The sequence below is a fragment of the Amblyomma mixtum genome, chromosome 2 (genome assembly GCF_055824585.1).
Source record: "Amblyomma mixtum isolate Tamu chromosome 2, ASM5582458v1, whole genome shotgun sequence".
Lineage (NCBI taxonomy): Eukaryota > Metazoa > Arthropoda > Arachnida > Ixodida > Ixodidae > Amblyomma > Amblyomma mixtum.
In genome coordinates, this window is record NC_143013.1 from 202,292,511 (window position 1) to 202,314,678 (window position 22,168).

General features: G+C 46.1%; 1 protein-coding gene across 1 annotated transcript in view; it reads right to left on the reverse strand.

The window, feature by feature from the left end:
* The window catches only part of LOC149362248 (monocarboxylate transporter 12-like), a 23,357-nt gene extending 12,693 nt beyond the window's left edge, over positions 1-10,664 (reverse strand). Inside the window, exon 1 of the mRNA XM_089569672.1 lies at positions 10,625-10,664. Coding sequence (XP_089425798.1) covers positions 10,625-10,644 — 20 coding nt within the window. The 5' untranslated portion in view covers positions 10,645-10,664. The remainder of the gene's footprint in view (positions 1-10,624) is intronic.
* Between the last annotated feature and the right edge of the window lie 11,504 nt (positions 10,665-22,168).

The window sequence follows — 22,168 nt, forward strand, 5'->3', positions numbered from 1 at the left end:
TCCATCAAGAGTTAAACATAACCCTGCCCAAATGAGCTTCCATTTAACTTTTACTGTTAGTCAGTGCGGTCTATTACTTCAGAAAGAGATGCAAGTACCCCGAAAACACTTCCGAATGAAGCGGCGTGTGGAATAGAAAGTACGGTACTCACGCACTACGTTTGCTACAATAAAGTCAGTGCAGCATAGTGTACAGAAAGAGAGTCTGTTGAATGAACGAAGTAATGTATTTATTGAATAAAGACTACTTTACTGCTTCACTTCACTTCACTTTCAATTTATCCACCTCTAATGCACCCTTCAGGGGGCAATTCATAAGGGGTCGGTAATACTGCCGTCAAGAACAAATACAAGTCGTTGCCTTGAAATATAAACGGTTACAGAGTGTAAAAACGCAGATAGGCGCGTGATGGCGGCGATATCGGTGGGGAGGGCATTCCAGTTTACAACAGCTAGGAGAAAAAAACAACTTGAAAAAGTTTTAGTACGAGACAAAGGTCGGGCATACTGAAACGGATGGGAAGTTCGGTGATATATGCAGGCCGCATAAGCAATGCAACCTGTTGATTTAGAGCTATGGAAATACTTGTGGAGCAGACAGAGGCAGGCGATGCAGCGGCAAGCTGCGACGCTTTTGAATTTGCATTTACTGAAATTTAGACAAAACACAATTGCCCAGGTGAAGAGGGCTAAACATGACACGTGTAGGTAAGTAGGTAGGTAAGATTTAACAATTAATATTAGGCGAACGTTTCTTGAGGCTTGTGGGTGGGGCCCTCATTCCAGGGATGCACTGGCTTGAGCTATCAGGTGGACCTGTTTTTTTAGGGCTGTTTGGTCCTCGATACGATCGTAGTCCCCTGACTAGGCCCTAGCACTCTGCATTCATACAGCCACAGTTTGGACATAATACAAATAAAATATGACAGAAAAAAATAGAAAATATTACAGGAAGACTGCAAGATTTCACACACAGCAATAAATATAGGTATGTAAAGTACATTTTTACTACAATAAGTCTAATTGAAAATGAGGATAACCAGGAATATGTTCACTTGACAAAGCAAAAGAAAGATATCCGAGAAGAAGTGGATCGCCTAAACAGCTACAGCGAATATGTGGACACTGCATTGCCTACAAGCACAGGCTAGTTTAAACATGATTGCAGAAGAAAACATTCCTGTTTTCGGAAAGCAGGCAAAGAGAACCAGGTTTCCATGATATCAGTCAGATCAGGACAGTGATTCAACAGGTTAGGATTTTGCCAACTGAATAATTGGGTTCCCTAGCTCGTCTTACATTTATTTTAAATAAAACTGGTGTCCCTAAATTTGTAATGTGGTTCATGTTTTGTATATTTCGAACTGAATACTTGTGGACCAATTGAGTACCTGAAAAAGCAACCGCATGATGAACGCAGTTTATGCAATGACTCAATGTCCAAGATTCCATTCTGTCTGAAATGTATTGATGTTTAGTAACGTCCTGATACGTTTTCAATAGAGCGCACACTTTTTGTCTGTAATCAATAGAGGCTTTCCATGTTTGACCTAGTAGCGGTGCCCCATCCAAACAAGCAGTGATGTATCCGCGAGTGAACGGCACTGAAATAGAGCTGACGCCGTAAATAGCGAGGCAACAGTAAACGAAATCTACTAAGCATTCCAATGCATTGCGCAACACCGCGTTTAATAAAGTGAACATGAAAAGTAAAACGGAGGGTTTAGTGAAATTGAACAACTAAAAATATAATTTTTGAAACCCGTTCTAGTGGCGGCTACTGAAATGTCACTTCGTTACCTATATGAACAGTTGTGTTAACAGGAGGAAATGCAATGTACTTGGTTTTGTCAACATTTAATGAAAGTTCATGTCCAACAAACCAGTCAGATAAATTCTTAAGCCATAAATCAATTGTTATTTATGTCTGTTTTCTTTTGTATCGTTGCTTGCCTTGTAAAGGAGGCTGCGGGCTTCAGTGAAGTCGCTCTCTTTCTGAAGGAAATTTTACCCGCAGTCTCCTCCATCATGCATGGAAATAAAGAATTATTATTATTATTAACGTTATGATCATAGATTTAATACATATAAGTAATCGTTGATAAGCTATCAGGGTTGTTGGTTAGTACTAAATCCAGAATGTTACAAAACCCGTGAATAACACGAGTCGGTTCGAGCACCATGCACATATAGTCAAAGTTTACACACAAATCCACAAACTCTCTTGCTTCAGAATTACCGGCAGTTAGTGGTTTTATGTTTTCCCTGTTGATTCCCGGGCAGTTGAAATCGCCAAAGATGATAATCAGCGCAGTAGGGCATTTTCTAGTAATTTAGACTAGTGCATAGTTTGTCTATGTGCGAATCCTGGATTACTGTTGGGGGCCATGTAGCAGACGCCGAGTAGAATGATTTCCCGTGGAGCGCTGCATTTAATATTTCTAGATCTGAAGTAATATTAACAAAGAAACATGACATTTGGTTGTTAATGGCGATAAGAACACCTCCTCCGCGTGTGCCTTGATGATCGTTACGATAATTGCCAAAATTAGGTAAGCCATCTGAAATTCCATTATCTATGACGTCTCTTGTTAGCCACGTTTCAGTTAAGAACAATGCACTCGACTAAGCTCTTGCTTGGGCTATTTCGTTCATGGTGAAAGTAAAATTAAGGCGCCGGTGACGGTTTTACTTCAGTGTTTTTGTTGGTCATCGAATATTACTACTGACGCGGTTGCCTTTTATCATTACTGACTCTTAAAGGCGTTTTTACCTTCGTTGTGCGTGTTCATTTTTTTCTGCTGATGTAGTGTATAGTCGGATACAACTTAAGTCTGCAGTGAAGCTCCGCCCACATTCAGCCTCCGCGCGCAGAATTCCTCCACGACGAAAAAGTAGTCTGTGACTGAAACATTTCTTGTTACGTAAACAAGAAGCTTAGCACAAGAAAAAAGTTACGAGCTCTATAGTTTTGATACGTGGATTGTTTGATATAGTCAAGCATTAAAAAATTGATTTCTTTTACAGTTGCGATTCGCCAGCGGAGTAATACAAGACGCCGCGGACCGCGGCCCAGTGTTAGCAACTGCTATTTTTTTTAAGTTGTATCCTACTATAGTTAGCTTCTTTTTCTTGTTTTGGTTTTGTTGCGCCTGGATAGCCAGGTTAAAAATTGCCTATGGAATTGCTCCTCACACCTCGCTTTTTGTAATTTGTTTGCTAATCGGATGTACTACATCAGCCATCCAAGAGATGGCGATTGATTGTAGTTTTGATGCATCTGTGATACGGCTCGGTTGTCGTAAAAAGAGGCACGCTTAATGCGAAATAAACTCAGTTGCAAGTGTCGCTGGTCCTGTCATTTGTGTGTGTTCTCTGTCCCCATCGGTCGCGCCGTCTTCATTTTACGCGAGATTAGCACGTTACTGCCTGAAGACCAGAGGAAATTGGACAGGGCTTCGCGCTTTTGAAGGAAACTTCGTATATCGGTGCAGATTATCGAAAAGGAAAGATTAACTCGACGAGAAGACACATTCTACGGCAAGACGGAGGCAGCACTGCGGGGAAGTGGAAAGGCATCAGCACTTGCTCACTGCTCTTCGAGACAAGGCACAAGATTAAGCTGCGTATGCTGGGCGCACGCCCGGGTGGCCTGTAAATTCATTTACTTTGAAGGTTACTATATGCCGCGGAAAGGCCTTAACAGCGTAAAGTCCATGCGTGATTTGGGTAGGTATCTTTTGTGTCGAAGCAGTTAAAAGAATCTGGCAGCGGGCTTTTGTTGTATAATGGGTCCGCCAGAAAAGGACGTCTTTGTTAAGTACGAAACCGTTGTGAACTTTAGTAGGGTGCACTTGTGGGAATCGGGGAAGCTGTTGTAGCTTGGTGCTTCAGAGGATTAAGTCGAATTAACGAAGCTGAACTGAACCTTCTTTCTTTGTCACCCGTCTTTGTGTCACTCTTTGCTCGTTGTCCTCGTTGTGTAGCGCTGTTGCAAAAATTATGAATCAGTACAAACTCGCCCAGACTTCCACTCTTCTGTAGTTTTTTCTTGAGGCTGTTAGGTAAATGCTCTACACTAGGGAGTAAAGGTCTGCGACGACTCGCGGCTGTCTTTTTTTTTTTTCAAGGGTGTGGCTTGATCGCTCTTATTGTAGCCAGTGTTGCCTGCACAGTTCATGGTACGAGGACTTATAGGGTCCTCCAAGTGCTTTGAGTTCCGGTCATCATCATTATCATCATCAGCCGGACTGCGCCCACTGCAGGACAAAGGCTTCCTCTTTATCTTCACAATTAACCCTCTCCTGCGTTAGCTGCGGCTACCCTATCCCTGCAAACTTCTTAATCTCATCCGCCTATGCGATTTCTGCCGCACCCTGCTAGGCTTCCTTTCCTTTGGAATCCAGTCTATTACCCTTGAGGACCATCGGCTGTCCTGCCTTCGCGTTAGCTTGAACGAGGAGTCGTGAACGGTATTTATAGCTAGTTGCGCGTCCAGCTGAATTGTGTCGAGTTCGAATTTTCAGATAGCAAATAGAAGAAACTGTGAAACGGAATGGCGCAGTAGTGTCACAGAGAATGCATCACTGTCAGGGGTTTGAGCGCCATCGGCGCCTTGGTGGGCAGATCGCAACCGCAGATAGCAGATGATAGAGGAAGGTTCCCAGCTCCATATAGGTACTGCGGGTAATGGATCGCAACCACAGTTCGATTAATGAAGCTATGGTCGAAATTCGCGCCGCATATATATACAGTGATAAAGGAAATCATGTAAGTTCTGCCACCGAGCGCCACTTTCCTAATGAGGGCTAGCATAAACGTGGGAAGAAAATTTACAGGGGTTCGACGGTGCTGAACTGAATGCAGAGCTATAGCTCCAGTGATATAAGACACAGCGCTGGTGTCGATGTTTTATTCCTACTATACCCGGCCGGGAGCTTTGGCTGTGTGCGACCGGGTGTTGTTGCGGCTGAAGGAAGGATGAAAAAGAAATTGCACGGGCCTGCCCACTGGCTCGAGCTGACACAATCGCTGCCACGTGCAGACGGAGGAGAGTTGAAAGATGTGAGAGGAAAGAGTGAAAGAACAGACGCGCGTCGCAATAACCGCGTCCACCGAAGCGACGAAGCCGGCTGTAACAGATACCCCTCACCGCGACCGGGCGTTGCGTCGAACATCTCGAACACAACCAGCGTTCTGTTCAATGCACCAAAGTGCACTTGTGTTCTATGCAGAACCCACATTTATGCTCCGCGTGCGATGCCAGTGCACGTTACGGGTCCCCAAGTGGTCGACATTATTTCGGAGACCTCCAGTAGGGCACCTCTTTCTTCCTTTCTTCTTTCACTAACTCCTTTACCCCTTCCCTTCCTTTCCTCAAAACCAGTTTTCATTTTCATGTGACGCGGCGGCCGCGCTTCGATGGAGGCGAAACGCAAAATGGTGCGGCTCAACTCGGCCCAAGCTATACGGAACCAAAGGCAACCGAACCAGTATGTCGACGAGGAGACGTTGGAAGCATCCGCTGCCCTTTTCCGCTTGAGATACTCTTGTTGCCTGTGCCGCTGCTACTCAAGACATAGCTCCATTTCTTCATCGGCTTCATCAATTAGACGAGCTCGCTTTTGCGGCTTATCTCTAGCCAACGCGCTTTCGTGACGCACTCTTTCGTAGGGATCGCTAGAAGCAGCCCGGCGCCTCCAATGCTGTCGAACAACTCGTCCCGGTGACCGGTTCTGGCTGCATATGTGGTCTGTGTCTAGGCGACGAGCGCTGGCCTTTATTCAGCTAGAGCGAATCACGTGGTTAGTCACGTGACACAACTAGGTCGGCGCAGCGGCGGAATGAGCGGCAACAGCTGCGAGAAGTCCCGTGGTATGACGTCGCAGCCACACCTCCGGCGAGCCTCCAGTTAGAGGTCAAATTCAAGCCTGATTTGACCTTCAGCTTTGCATACGAGAAGTGGAGTTTTTCGCTCCAAAAAAACATCATTAGTTAGAGGTTAGTCGCTGCTGTTTGTAAGCCAAAATATGGTTTGGTACCCTTTCTTGTCGAATTCTGTATCTCCACATCCTTTGTACAGTCTCGGCGGAAATTTAGCAGAACGCAGAAGCGTTTTCTGAAATGCATTCCTGCGACGCCTGGTGGCGTGGTCACTGCCGTCGAGGCTGCGCTAGATTATGTCAGGATGAATGCACCTACACAGTGCGAATTCTTAAACAGTATCACCAATGCGGCGAATAAGCGGCTGTAGAGCGCTCTGCGGCGAAGCGGAGCGGCTGAACAGGATGAAAAAGGCAAGCACTTTACAAGCACTGCGTATTCTCGGCTGATTCACCGCCTGGGATCGTCGCAGGCCGCTGTACAGCCATTTCTTCTACATTTTGTTGATACTGCCACAGATCTTGCCAAGAGCTGGCGCTGTGCGCGGCCGCTTGCGCAACTGATCACTTGTTTCGCATGACTCAGTGCTTGTTCCGTGACGGCGCACAGGATTCCGCTTCGCTGCTGCAGGCGGGTCGCAGGCCACCAAGTTCGGCGCGTGGCCCATCAACCACTACGACGGTGCCCACGAGTGGAACCCTGGGCCATTTTTCAATCGCGTGCTTTCTAGTTCGGAATTGCAGCTTCTCAGTGACAGCCATGGCGCCCGTGCTCCGTGAACAAGAGACTCCCGGCGACTGCATACGCATCTGTTGACTACGTGATTAAGCAGCTTGGCTAATACTTGCAACCGGTGCCAGGCACCGCGGGGCGATCACGAACAAACGCGGTCAACGCTTAGACTTTGCAGTCTACACTGAGCCTCCCTGGCAGTAGATTGATTAGCCCAACCGAAGAGTTAAATTGCAATGTACTTGCAACTGCGCTCCTCTCTGAAAAAGGGCTGTACCAGCTCTTAAATTCCGGGCAGGTACTGCCACATCTTAGGCAAAACGCTATCCTGGAACTGCGCCATATGTCCGGCTAATGAGCTATTTGGGTCCTGCCGCGTACTCAGCAGGTCCCTGGGTGCCTTGCCCAACTTTTACCGGCTGACCATAACACAGAGTCCTCGGCTGTTGACCCGAAAGACGCGGGTTCGATCCCGGCTGCGGCGGCTGAATTTCGATGAAGGCGAAATTCTAGAGGCCCGTGCACTGTGCGATGTCAGTGCACGTTAAAGAACCCCAGGTGGTCGAAATTTCCGGAGCCGTTCACTACGGCGTCTCTCATAGCCTCAGTCGCTTTGGGACGTTAAACCCCAAAAAACCAAACCAAACCAAACACAGAGTCCTATAGGCGTGTTGGATCTCACAGACGAATCACTTCCCCGTCTATAGGCGGTCACGCTAGATGTCGTCACGTGACAGAGTCCTGGTCGCTGTGGCCGCACGTATGGGGAGATCAAATGCGAAAAACAAAAGCTCTTTCTTTGTGCGACGTTAGCCTGCGCTGAACGTATCCATTAGTTCGAAACTGGCCCAGAACAGTACAATACAGCTGCATTCATAGTGCATATCAAGCTTCGAGACGTTCAACCTCGCATACCAGTGCTAGTTCGGCACGTAGTACAAGAAAATTCAGGGGGCACTTTGACTGTCTAAAGTGCGTAGAGGCGGAAGCGTTTTCCGAAACACTTTCAGTGCTTCTGTGGCACTGGTGGCGTCACATGTAATTGAGTACTAATTACTAAGTGATGACAAATCACTAATTAATGGTTAATTACTGATTAATGCCTGATTACTATTTAACTGCTAATTAAGCTTAAGCTTAAGCTTCGCCTTTAGGAGTGGAAAGCGACAGCGTGTTGTAGCGCTGCCAGGGAGTCCACGGAACGCCACCACCCGTTCGGCGCGATTCCTTGCCGTTTCAACGCAACGGTTTTTGAGGAAAGGAAATGGCGCAGTAATTCTCTGCCATCTCGGTTGACCCCTGAACCGCACCGTAGAGGAAGGGAGGTGGGAGTGAAAGAAGATAGATAAAGAGGAGCCGTAATGAAGAAAATGAAAAATGTATTTGAGGAAAGGAAATTACGCAGTAACTGTCTCACATATCTCGGTGGACATCCGTCGAAATTCAGGGGGGACTTTTTTGACCTAAAGTGTGGTCACTGATGTGTAGTTAAGATGTTAAGCTTCGCCCCTAAGAGTGGAACGCGACAGCGTCTTGCAACGCTGACAAGGAGTCCATAGAACGCCATCGCCCATTCGGTTCTACCCCTCACTCGTCGGTAAATTGGTTTTTGAGGAAAGGAAATGTATCTGTCTCTCATATCTCGGTGGACACCTAACCCTCGAGGGAAGGGAAGGGAGGAGGATGGGAGTGAGCGAAGACACCGTATTCACTAGACGCGCCTTTGTTCATTCCAAACCATCGAGCTGGCATGGCGGAGTGGATAGCGTGGTCGTCTCTCACGCCGAAGACCGGGGTTCGATTCCTGAGCTCGACCAATTTCTTAATCACTTTTATTTATTTATATGGCCTGACTAGTAAAGCTAATTAGGCTAATTGGGTAATTAAGCAATTAACTAAGATCAGTTCCACTTACTTGGAGCATCACTATACGATCCCTTCAATTGGTTGTATGGTTACTAGCCAAAGTGCAATTGGCCCCGTTTGAAATTCGCGCACTGTGACGTCACGACCGTTTCCACCAATTGAAAAGCGTGACATTTTCTGTCGACAATTGCTGCTTACAACGATGAGACATTAAAGGCTTCCGCCTTAAAACATACAGAGAGCACTTGACTCGGTCACTAAACGTTGAGACCATTCGCCACGTGGAGTGGACTTGCACTTTTACGTGAAAGACAGCTGACTGCAGAGAAGTCAACACTGCGGAGTTTTAATGCGTGAGCATTAGAAGCCTCACCGTGAACAAAAAACTATGAGGACGCTTAAGTGGTCTTCAGAGTGGAATGCGATAGGTCAAGATTTAGCATTTGTCGCATCTTCTGTTTAACTTTTGTGGGTGTTTAGTCGGTTTGATTGGAACTTTCGGTCCATTAACCACCACATTTAGGCTGCTAGAGGCAGTGACAAGTATCAGCCAGGCTGTGACGGTTCAGATATTTGCTTATCATATACTTTCTGATTTCTGCTGTCTATTTCTATCCTGGTTGCTGTCTAGAAAGTGCAAGTTGCTCACAAAACGGCGGACAGGTTTTTATGATGTCACAAGGTACTGTAGCCTCTCTCGACCTATCATTAATTAAATCGCCGCTTTTCACTTTGTGCAGGTTGCTCACAATTCGGTGACCATGTTGCCATCTGCCACGGTAGACATGCTATGTTACGTCACGATGCCACATGACATATCTAGCCCAATCAGCGGATTTCATCTCGGTCATCGGTGGGGTTGTGGTGCGACGACAACACTATAATACTATCGCATTAATATTGTCCGGCGTCCGCTGGCCTAGTGTTGTGCACACTTTCCACCTGCCTCGGTTGAAAGGTGTCAAAGTGGTGAGAGAGAAATCCTCCGCTCCACTTGTAGGGGAGAGAAGGGATAAACCGAAGAACTCCCCTAAAAAGTGACTTGCAAAATAGATAATCACGAGGAATGACTACGAAAGACTAATAATGACTAGTAAGTACTACGAAAGGCTCCACAAAAATGAAGAGGTTAAGAAACGATCAGCAAAGAAAACAGCAGAGTTGCCCAGCAAAGTTTACCACAGGGCTTTTTATGAGCAAAAGACATGGCAAAGATGAGCAATTGAAGAGAAACAACTAAAAGCAAGGAGGAGACCTAACGCTTAGGCATAATGATAATTAAGCGCTTGCGTTGTTTTTCTGGCCCGCTTCTTGGAGTGAGTTGCGTTATAAATTCTTCCAAAGAAGAGAACAGCGCGGTCCGACTTGGGCTTCATTCTTCCTGGTTAGCAGGCCACTGTTGAGATTTTTTGTAACGACTTCCGGATGCGGATCGTTTTACCTCGAAGAAAGCTTCACACTTGCAGGCAGTCGCAAAATTTTGAAGCATGCCGATAACAAATGGCCCCAAAGGTGCAATGTTTGTAATGGCTGCACTTTTTTCTATTCGGCACCTCAAGACACCTAGTATGGGGCATTACATGTGAGATGGGTTTGCGAGCTATGGGATGATGGCCTTGGTTGCATACTTGAAGTGGAATATGTATAAGGTGCAGGCAGTGCCGGGGTGAATTGAAAGAAAATGACTGGAATCGGGCGTTATTAAACTGCGCTTCGGGTTTGTTAGAAAGCGTGACAAACCGAAAACGCGCTCAGGACACCATGTTTTTAACTTCTCGCTCTTACTGGCCGATGACATGGGGCCGCCGGGTTGCGTCGACAACCTTCTCTATTCACCAGTGTCTGGACGCGCCCAGATCGAGGGCTTCGCGCGCAAACCTCACGGCGTGAACGGAAAGAGAGGCGTCAGAATTAGGAGATCTCTCTTCAAGAATAGCAGCTCCCTTTGCTCAGAGCTGTTACTCAGAGCGAAGCCACAACGCAAGAGCAGCGAGCAAGCCGTACGCCTTCGACCCAACGCCTTAATAGGGGTTTGGAACTGTCATAGGTCGCTTTACTTAAGGGAAGTTTTACCGATGCCCATTTTTCTTTTCTATATTTAACTAGCTTTGAATAGTACGACGAAAGCCAAAGTGAAGCTTACAGTGTGTCGCCTGCTTCCATGACGGGAGATGCAGCTGCAATGCGCTCTGTGAGAGACTAGAAGAGGAGAACAGACAGGCTGGGCGGAATCAAAAGCTCCCACAAGGTTATCGCAGCTGCGGTTGGCTCTATGATTTCATCGCACAGGGCGACGTCAGAATGATACGACTCTCGTCCTACGAGTTGCATAAGTACTGCGCTCTGACTCGGGGCTCTAAGTTTGTTCGGCGGCGCTCCAAATCATCCTGTATATATATTTCCTTTTTTTCTCGACATTTCGCTCACGCTCGGTAACCTGCCCCTCGCGGGGTAGATGGCAGATGGTTTGGCGTATGTTTCATTTCATTTCATTTTTACCACAAAATAGGAGAGCTAAAGACCGCACCATTTTCTTTTTTTTTTATCGTTTAGGATGAAAGTTCTTGGTGCAACTCCTCGCAAGTTGAACCATACTTTCTGGCATTCAGTTAGGAGACTATGCACACTACTACACGCTTTACTCTCATTGCTTTTCATTTTTTATGGAATGTGTTTTTCGCACCAAGCCTGCTTGCGTTTGGAAGAGAAAACGTCGTTTATATGTCCATACGGAGTATCTCTTGCCGATCACCCTATAAACACATACATGTACGGTTGGCATGAACATCTCTCTTGACTTTGGCGCGGAAGCACAAGCTTTTTTAATATTTTCTTATTTATTTACATATACCGTTGTCATGAGTAGCAAGGCATTGCAGCAATAATGATGTCAGTGAGTGAGTGAGTGAGAGCAGGAGAGAGTTCTAGGCGCCTGTGCACGGTCCAATGCCCTCGGATGTGAGAACGTGATACGGGGGATTTCTAATTGTCGTGCTGCGTGGCTCAAAAACAGAACCTGTTGTTTGGTGACCTCTAACCACACTGTACAAGCGCTCCGCATTTATGTATTTCACAGATGTCACACTTCATTTCGCTTGCTCTCCTACCTAGTCACCGTTTTTCTCTGCTTGTATGAGGCCCTTCGGCCATATGATTAAATTAGTTTCGAGTGAGCGCTTACGGCAGGGCTGTGTAGTGTGTAGTCCTTCGTCCCAATTTTTTTGCGTTCATTTCAGGATTGGTCGGTATTGTAGTGCATATAGAGTTTAACCAGCCAAAGCTGCATACCGCGTATGAGAGACAGTGTAGAGGACAACTCCGGAGTCAATTTAGACCATCTCGGTTTCTTTCACGCGCACCGCCATCGCACGGCACGTGTTTTTTTTTTCGCATTTCGTCGTCATTGTTGTGTGTCTGCCGCGGCATGCATTCGGTACCGCGCATTTCGGCTTAGCAGCTGAACGTCGTAACCACCAAGCCATAGCGGTGGGTCCAAATGAGCCACTTGCCTGCTGACAGTGCAGTGCCTGTGTAAACAAACGACCCGCAATGTTGTAGTGCCCGGCCTCGTATGGGACCGTCTGCTTTCAACTCATTACTCCGCACTCTTCACAAGCTGGTTCCGTCATAGCCACGACTCCGCGGCGACGTTTGGCACCGACACATTAGAACATCGACTCTACTCGCATTATACAACTTGTTCTACGGTACACGCCGGCAACCGAGGTCGAGTTTATTAGTGCCATTAACCCAGCTGCGCAGTGACAGATTAGGCGACATATCGCACTACCTTCTCCTGTCGTTGTTGTTGTGGTTAGCCTTTGAAAAGATAGCACATACCCACATTGGGGGATCGGCCAAGAATCGGGAGGTAAAGGTTGCTGTTCACCTGTACATACTAAAGGAAAAACAAAGCACACGGGAGCGCAACATTTTTTCTTTCAGCTGTCGTCTTCTTCTTCTTCAGTAAAAATGGCACATACCCAAGCGGGGGATTGGCCAAGGTACGGTTCAGCTGTCCCGCCTTCCGCCTCTTCGTCTTTTGCGTCAGAGAAGTTCTTCATAAACATTAATAATGACCTGCACTCGATCGGATTCTACGCAAAATCACGGCCATAAGCTAGTTATCTCACATCGCCTACTTCATGATATTCGTGATCTGGGAGGTACAATGCTCGTGAACGTTTTCTTTGCTTCGAATATTACCCAAACGTAGTGTTCAGTAAGAATCATCGCCATTATTATCTTTGATGTCACAAAGTGCACAAATGTAGCATCGATTCGGAAATTTCGCATAAAATGATTTAGGCACCTAGAAAAACAAGACAGTCAGTTTGGCTCGTATTAAGTAAGGAATGTATACTATGAAGCTCTTGTGGTAGTTAGGGGTGACGTGATTGGGGCGGTATGTTGTTAGCACCGGCTATAATGGCAGATCAGAGAGCGAGGCAACAGGGCATCCGGTAGAGAAGAGCGTTGAACGTTGACGAGAACAAATTTATGGCGTATGCAGAGAAAACATTTCTTGTACGCTGCAGGAAGTGGCCTAGTTGTTGGCGCGTCGGCAAGCCGCAGCCCGCTCGGAGAGCGACGCAGGCCCACAGGACAAGACTACAACCACCTGCGGCTCCTGGGCAAAAAAAAAGGAACCAAAACATAAAAGTCGCGTTCCAGCATGGTCGGAAGAACGAAACGCTGCATTTCAACAGATGCGCGCATCTGAATCCGTAGCTTCGCTGTAGCGGAGCCGAGCGAAGCTGGCATACCCACCGACGCTAAAGTGACGCCACTCACTCTGGTTCCAAAAGCCGCCTTCTGGGAAAGTAGCTACCCGCCTGAATTTTCAGCCAATACTTCTCCTTTTAGAAAAAAAATCACGATTTCCTAATGCCTCACACGAGCAAAACAAGCTACCGTACTGAAAACCTGCTAAAAAGCATTTTTTCAACGAAGTGATTGTTTTGTAAACGAAATTTTCCGCACACCTTAAGATTGCACCGTAGGATTCAATTTATCCGCATATCTCCCAATCGGTATGATTGTAGTTTTCTGCTGGTTACTGTCGAAAACGCAGTCCATAGGTTTTCCATGACACTTTAACTGTTCGGTGCGAGCGCAGGACAAAGTTTAAAAGAAAGCTTTTGCTGCGCATTGGAAGAATAGACCGTTGCTATAGTCATGTTCATTACAATACTTCCCAGTTTTCTACCAATTAAAAGTGATGTCCAAGGAAGCTGGGCTTGAGAGCACCCTCGGCATCAGATGAAACTTCTCCAGGACCAAAAGTGCTTAAAAGAGATAAGAAAGCAAACCCGTCATTGCCTTTCTGTGCTTTGTGGTCTGTGCTCAAGGTTCTGAGGGTTCTGTGCTTGGGCCGCTTCTTCTTCTGATCTACATAAATGATGTAGTGACCGTCGTGAACCCCCCCCCCCCCCCCCCCCCTTTTGTACAAATGAAACTTTTTGCTGATGACTGTTTAATTCATGGGAGAGTAAATTCTATCCATGATCAGGTAAGGATTAAGCAGTGTCTTAATGCATTCGGCGAGTGGTGTCAGAAATGGGGAATGCAAATAAATTATGGTAAAGACACTTTTACACGTATCACCATGAAAAAGCATTCACTTTCGTTCCAGTACTCCATTTGTAAGCAGCTTTAAATATTTAATTAGGGATAACTATTGCACATAATCTGAATTGGTGTAAGCATGTTGAATCTGTACCAACAGCAGCTTTTAAAAAGCTGTGCTTCTTGAGGGCAAGGTTGTCAAGAGCCCCGAAGGTCGTCAGGTTATTGGCCTATAAAACATTCATTCGACCAGTTTTGGAGTATGCTTCGGTTGCCTTGAATCCTCACCAACAAACTTTAAAATCTTATCTAGAGAGGATGCAATAACTTGCCGTTCGTTTCATCTGTGGTTGGTATAGGAGGACCGATTCGGTCACTGAAATGTTGCAGTCCTGCAACCTTGAGGTGGTAGAAACCAGGAGAAAAAAAAAACAAAGTTCAAAATTTCTATACCGGATGCTGCATGGGGAATTTAAGATAGACAGACAAAGGTACCTGCATCTTCCAGCCAAACGTAGCGCCCGACTGAATCTTGATCTCACAATAGTCCTTACTTTGCGCTCACTGACGTCTTTCGTCGTTCCTTTTTTCCTGGTGCGCTACGGCTTTGGTATGAACTGCTTACTCACGTTGTAAATAGTGTCTGCACGACAGGTCTTCAATCAAATCTTGATAAATATTTTAATCAGAGCCAAGCTGCCTTTTTGTATGCGCCATTTATAGTATTTTTTTCGTGTTATAGTTCCGTCATAATAGTATTTGCATTTGAATGTTGTTTTTGCACTACTGACTCGAAATGTTCGTCGTTATAAAGTTGGCTGGTAAATTGGTTTTTGAGGAAAGGAAATGGCGCAGTATCTGTCTCACATATCTCGGCGGACACTATGAATCATATTTGAGGTTTTGGAATGCATTAGTGCTTTCAACGAATTGTTTCTGTTCCCTCCCAGTCACGATCCCCAAATTAGGGTTAGCAGTATGATAAATAAACAAAAATATAGTATGCGTGTCTTGTTTCTATTGAGGTAATAAATAAATGAACTGGTTACCTGGAGAGGAAAGGCGCAGTAACTACCTTACTCTTGATGGACACCTGAACTTCACCGTGAGAAAAGGGATGAAGCAAAGCAAGGAAGGGAGGACGGGCCCAAGATTAATTTCAACAACGGGGTTCTGTAGCGCGCACTGAGGTGGCGCCGCACCACGTAGTCGTATTTTGCATTTCGCCTCCACTGAAAGCCCAAAGCCGTAACGATTGAGCCACTGCAGCAGGTAACCTACACAGAGATAAAATACTAAAATGTCAGCCAGCACACACCTTGGTGGATCACTATCTATGACGTTTTGATTATTACAACGAGGTTGCGGGTTCGATCTAAGGCGTGGCGGCTACATTTCGTAATTTTTTTTTCTTTCGCAGGATGTCGGTGCACACTGAAGGAATCCCAGGCACTAGAAGAAGACTTGGAGCCGATTATCAGCGGCACTGGCAAACATAGTTGCCCAAGCTGCATTTCTGCACGTAAAAATTAATTATTCAAATTAATTCAGTATGTTTAAGCTCTCATTTCTGCACGTAAAGTTAATTATTCAAATTAATTCGGTATATTTAAGCTCTTTTTTATTGCCAATGTTTTTCTACTATACCGATGTACGTGCGCGGCTCCCGGCAGCCTTGGGGCAAGAATCACCACCGCAAATAACAGCGACGCCCCAGCGCACGTTGTCCACAACTCTCCAAGAGACAGCACAAATTTTGCCGTTGTGTAGAGCACCTGGCTCGGCAACCGAAACGTCGCCATGATAAAATGTTTTGGAATTCTTTTCCCACATGCGTATTTCTGCGCACCAATTCGTTAAACATCACCCCATCTTCCTTATGTAATTGTTGCCACGCATTGCTGATGTTTACGTCCTCTCATTGTTCATTCGATAGTTCTTCTGTAGTATGCACATTCATACCAATCCTCACTCCCCTCAGTAATGTCCTCTGGGCAATGCGACTACTTGAAATTAATAAATACGCCCGTAAATCAATTCCACAACCGTTAAGCGAAAAAAAGATGGTCGATTTGAGTGGTTAGGTCAAACGCGAATTAGATGCGCTAGCAGTTCGGTTTTTCCTTCGGTTATGTTCAGATTCAGTGAACTCGGACGGCAGTTGTTCGGATAGCGATAATGGGTTAATGTCCATATATGCATAGTTGATCATTCTCTCTATTCATAGATCCCCAGGAGTCTTCCTACCTCTCCTGGCTAAGTGGTGCAGCGGCAAAACTAAGATGCGCCACCGCTCTTCTATGCCAGGTGCTGCCGTCGGTGGGACTTGGGTTGCTTGGGTTGGATTCCGATCCGGGTTGCTCTTCCCGATCGGCCTCTTACAATTAAATGAGTTGCCGCCTGACACGATGGGCAGGTTACTTTTGGGAAAGGGGGCACCTGTAGGGTACATTACATCTCAGCTCCTTGGGTGTCACAGACAACACTCAAGGACGGGTTGCTGCAGTGGCTCCTCCAACACTGTCTGCAAAAGGCATCCACTATTTCCTAAACGCATAAAAATAGAGCCGCATAACCACATAAACACGGTGCATAAGCGCGACGGACACCTCGTGCCCATAAATACGATTAGTACCAATATTCCGCACAATCCCAGCTGTCGCTTCAATTCGCGTTAGCACAAGCAAAAATACGCTGTGAATTTCTCCTTGCCCTTTGAGGAGACAGATTTCTTCCAGCGAATGCTAATTGATTTATTAATAAATTTAGCTGTAATGGTGGATAGGGGTAGTGGGTTAGGCAGGGGGAGCAGTGGTTGGCATTCTTGGTTTCAGGAACCCGTTGGCTTCAGCTGCGGCTCTGGCTCGTTGTACCAGCGTGAGCCGACGCTGCGGGTCCTAGTCGACTACAAGGTCTTCCCACTGCACAATGCTTAGACTGTGTATTATAGGCGATATGGGGCTAGACCTGCAACCTCATGTTGTGTGGTATAACGTAGCGGTGTCTCCGCCGAACACACATTCGCTGTTGTATCGTATGGGCCATATAATGTGGTATTGTGCTCTGTTTAGATACGTGTTGGTCTCTAGGCGCCTAAGTGTTGCGGCTTGCTCTCGGCTTAGGCTTTCATATGGGAGTGCATGCTTCCTATGCCTCTTCTTATACGCCTGGCTTGTTTCGCCGCATGTTTCTGGTGTTGTGGAGGGCTCTACCATTGTTGGCGCCTCCCCGGCTAGTGAAACCTAGCTGAGAAACAGTGAACCAGTTGTAGGAATGCAGTGACAGCACACGCTGGCGTCCTCTCCGAACCCTTCATTTTTTCCGTGGTGCTGAACGGCTGCATACTCGTGCAAAGGCCCAGCGCGAGCTGAGGTGTACCGCACACGGCAGTCGAACTTATCCCAACCCGGCTATATGTTTTGTTCGAGCACCGCATAGCTTACACAAATCTACGTGCTTCTCAACAAGATCACAGCTTATTTTTAAGCTGTACCAAATTCCTTCAAGGCAATGGAGTAAGAGGGTGAAGCTCGGCTACGAAGGCGGTCCATATATGCGCGCTGATATTGTGGCCAACACGCATTTTTCGGAACGGTTATAATTTGAACTTAGACATGGCAAAGGACACGGTTAATTGGAGAGACATGGGAGAGGCCTTTACCCTGCAGTGGGCGGTAAAGGCTTATGATGTTGAATTTAAACTTTATCTGCAAATATCACTAGAAATTTTTACGAGGGTTGCAAGCGATTGTGAAGCATATTTACATGCCCAGGACTACTAAGAATTGTACCTGTAACTGGATTAGCTGCATGGTAAACGAGCTCTGAAGGCAAGCGGACTTCAAGTTTCGATTATTTCGGATTTTCTATTTATTCGAAGAGCAGACATTCTAATGTGTTGGGTTGAGTTAACAGTCGCTCATGACAGTGAACAGGCAAAATGTTTACCTTTATGCTCAAAATATCAAAAGAGATGTCCCCTTTCGTCCGTAGAAATAAGTCTGGAACAATCACACACTGCGAAGCTTGATGCAGAGCGACATACACTTTACGGGACAACCTTGACCTGCATCCATCATCCAGCATCACAGCACGCGCACTACAAAAGTTTTATTTACGTACTCGCAAGTTTTAAACCGGGAGTGACCGAACAAGTGGCTTAGCCTGAGGCGCTCTGTATCAAATTGACCAGCGGCATGAATTTATTGCTTGCGCTCGAGCATCAGCACCGCGGCAACCTTCAAACCTACACAATGCTACGGTTGGAACTTTTACGCTGGGGAAAATTCCAATGCGTTTAGGTCACTCTATGCACATGAAAGTGACCACCAAATCAGGATAATCCCAAATTGTATTTTTACGCGGTGTTTGGAAACGTTTCCTTAATTTATCTGCAGTCAAGTAATACATAGGGGCAAAAAGGCAAAAATGAGGCGAGTTGGATGATCATGATGCTCCGTCTGTACTTTCGTTTATACATGTATTTTTCCTCTTTTGTCCCATAACCAGTTTAGAGCGGTTCCCCGCAACATAGTGGTGCTATGCGCGTTTTTTTTATTGCAAGATTTTTGTACCGAATCATTGTCGTAGGGTGTAACATGCTGAGCCCACAAAAAATCAAAAGCACCGCTGTGTTGGACGATGGAATTGCGGCCTCACCTACGTTGGAAAAGAATAAGCACCTTTCGTTCCCGCGTACAGAAAATAATAAAGTCTGGAACATGTGGAATAATACCATGGGTACATTGCGCGCGATGCACACGGAGTAAGCTGCACAGAAAGCCGGATGCATTGATATAAAAGTTGTAACGAATTCCTCTGAATAATGCACTAGTCCCACTAAACAGACAGTGGTATCATGAGATGCTTTCATACTATTCGAGTTAGTGCAGTAGACTAGTAGGCTGGAAGTGCTTGGCAGGGACCATCAATCACGGTGTATACTCGAAGGCAGATATATGTGTGTATATGCATGGACATCTATTTGCCATGAATGTGTACGGACCCTTAAACCCCCGGTTACAAAGGTCACAGTGCGCTGGTATATATCGCAGCTGTTGCCGTCGCAGCTACAGCAACATTTATTCAAGGACAGCGGATGTGGCGATCGCGCGGGTGGCTGTATCCGGCCTGCATCATCAGCGGCCTGCATCATCAGTCCTGGCTCGTATACGAACTTCACGGTCTCGGGAGCGTCGCGTCGGCAGGGCACGCACGTTGCTAGAAGCATTGAAACCGGGAAGATATCGAGGTTGAATATTACTTTGTCACGGTGAGGTATTTTTGGGAACATCGACGAAGTTGTCACAGAGGCGAGTAAGGATCGACACTTACGAATAAACCACTGCACCGACGGCTGCGGGGACGAAAAAACAATGTACACTCCACGTGTCCCGACGCATCCTGACCAGGCTGCTCGTTAAAGTTAATGGGGCCTAAAGAACCGTGTTTAATGAATGGACACGAGGCAGAATGCATAACGTTGCTTTCACGCATACCCAGAAGTTCTGGTCAAAATCAATTTTCAAATAAAAAAAAGAGTTTATGAACGAAATTTTTCATATCGTGTAAGATTTCGCTATAACAGTCAACATATCCGCAGATTTCCTCTCGGCAGGCTTTGATTTTATTGCTATAAACATTTTCGCTATGGTCAAAAATGTTCCTCATTGGCTTTCTATGGCAGTGTTAACTACTCTATGCGAATGATGAAAAAACCTCAAAAGAAAGAATTTGCTGAGCATCCATTACCTTCAAAAACTTCCTAACAGTAGATCACAATATTCAAATATTTGAAATTTTTCTCCAAGAATGCTGGAATTGCTTATACGTTTGGTCGCTCCTGTTCTTGTATGTGTCGTGTTTGTCTGCGCTGGATCCTGCTAGTGTGGCAAACGAGATAACCTAGCAGCATGTGTTGGAATTAGTGTTTCGTATCGCACTTCATCCTACAGATCTGCTGCAATACGAATATTTTACGCGGTTCGTGAAATTTTTCATCATGAAAGGTTCTCTGCGTACTCGGTTGATGATGTTGGAAACGAAACGTCGGGCCAGCCCACGCCCCTTTCCTTTTGTACCACGATTGGTGCACAGGTCACCACGCAGCCATCCATGCCCATTCATCATGCTAGCGCTGGTGTGCTGCGTTGAGCAAAGCGGGATATCGAAGAGGACGAAGCGAGTAGTCGAACAGGACGGTTACGCAACAAACTACAATGGCAATATATTTAATGCTATTTTCATTGTTAAACACGTGAGTTTTCGTGGAAACGCTTAGCACACACACGAATCGAGTGAGCAGGAAGCAGCAGCACGCAGCGCAACAGCTGTTGCAAGGGAAACAGCGGCGCAGAAGGGGTTCTCAGAGCGTTGCGTCACTAAAAGGCCACCTCTCCATCAGTCCGCCAGGCACGCCTGCTGGGGTTGGAAGGGGTTTTGTCGAGGCAGGCTTGTTATAGACGGAAGCGCAACCTTCTGCAGGCATTGTTAGGTTAACACAGGTGGATACGTATCGGTCTGTTGGTTATGCGGTTATGCAGCTGGGCGAACAAGAGCCCAAGGCAACACAGAAAGAATAAGCCACGAATCGTTGGATCTTTGCGGTGTTTATAGACAGCCGGAAAATGCATATAGTTGCGAACATCCCTCTGCACGATGCAGCCATAGTGCGCAGGGAGGGAAATTATCATGCATATTCAAGAAAGCATGTTACGATATTCTTGAAAGGGGAATTTTTGTTCCGACCGCGATCCAGACGCCGTACGCATACTCGTATCTGCCCGTCAAGCAGTTTCACATGTGAAATAGCTAATTTCGTTAAGCCTAACGAAATATTTAAACAAGGGGGACAGCCGAACGTTCTGCTATTATATTACAGCCATTGCGTACAATTATCAAACATTTTAACGATGCACCCACGATCGAGCTTTCATAAGCTTCCTGCCTGCTCGATATGGTTCATGCCGCAAAGAGGCACACAGTACACGACAGCTTTTGCGCATTAAAAGAATCTGCCTGTGTGGACACGCCTTCTTCTCCTAAGCAGGTTTCGGCACGACCAGATAGCACAGCTTCACCGTTTAGTCCAAAACAACGGCAACAATATAAAAAGCATGGCTAACATTCAAACGTTTCGCATCATTCTGAACATCAGGGGACTAGGCATGGGTCCTATTTATACAGCTAAACCACCACTGTTTCCACGTCGTCGTGTAGCGCTCGCGATGCGTTTCAAGCTACGCGGATAGTTTTAAAGAAGTCCGCGATGGCCGCAACCAACACGACTGATTAAAGCAGTTAACGTCTCTGAATTCACAGGCTGTTCGCTAATCTGTGTTGTGGAAGCAGCATTTCCAGGCAGCTTCCACAAGAGGTTCATTCTTCTACCGCATTAACACTGATCATGCTCAGCGAGCGTGGTGGCGTCAGCCTAAACTGCGCGCAGCGCAGGCTTCACAGTGGCTGATTTTACTGACTACAGTGTGGACAACGCCACCGTCATAAATTTTCTCGTTGCTTCTTTGCCGGTGCAACAGCTCAGACCACACTACCTTTAGAAGCACGTTGTTAAGGGCTAGTTGTTTGATTTTAGAAGAAGATTAGAAACTGCGAAATAGGACTACGAAAGGAGGTAAGGAAGAGAATACGACACCACGAATACAAATACGACACTGCGCTCGTGGTACCGTAATGGTGTCGTATTCGTTTACCTCCTGCAATCGCGCTTTTGTGAAGTTTTGAACCTTCCTCACATTACTTTCTTGTGTACGAACCTATGGTGCTTGCAGTTACCTCTTCACGTATAAACAAAAAAGCAATCCCGTAGGTATAACATGTAGAGTGCCGTGATGCAAAGCCACCCATGTTATGCGAATACTGTTTTTTTTCGTGTAACAGAAGTGTTGACGTTAGATCGGGTCCTGCTCCATGCAGCAAACAAAAAGCTGTGCGGTTTCGCTCAGAAAAACAAGCTGAAGGGAGTGTTAAATTAAAAGCTGGTGATGGCAAAATTTGTGAAATGCATCAATTATAGGTGCCCATGTTTACCGTATAGGGGATGTTCAAACAGTGCTAGCTGCCACTGGGAGACTGCTATAAGGTCTTGCGTTCACAGAAA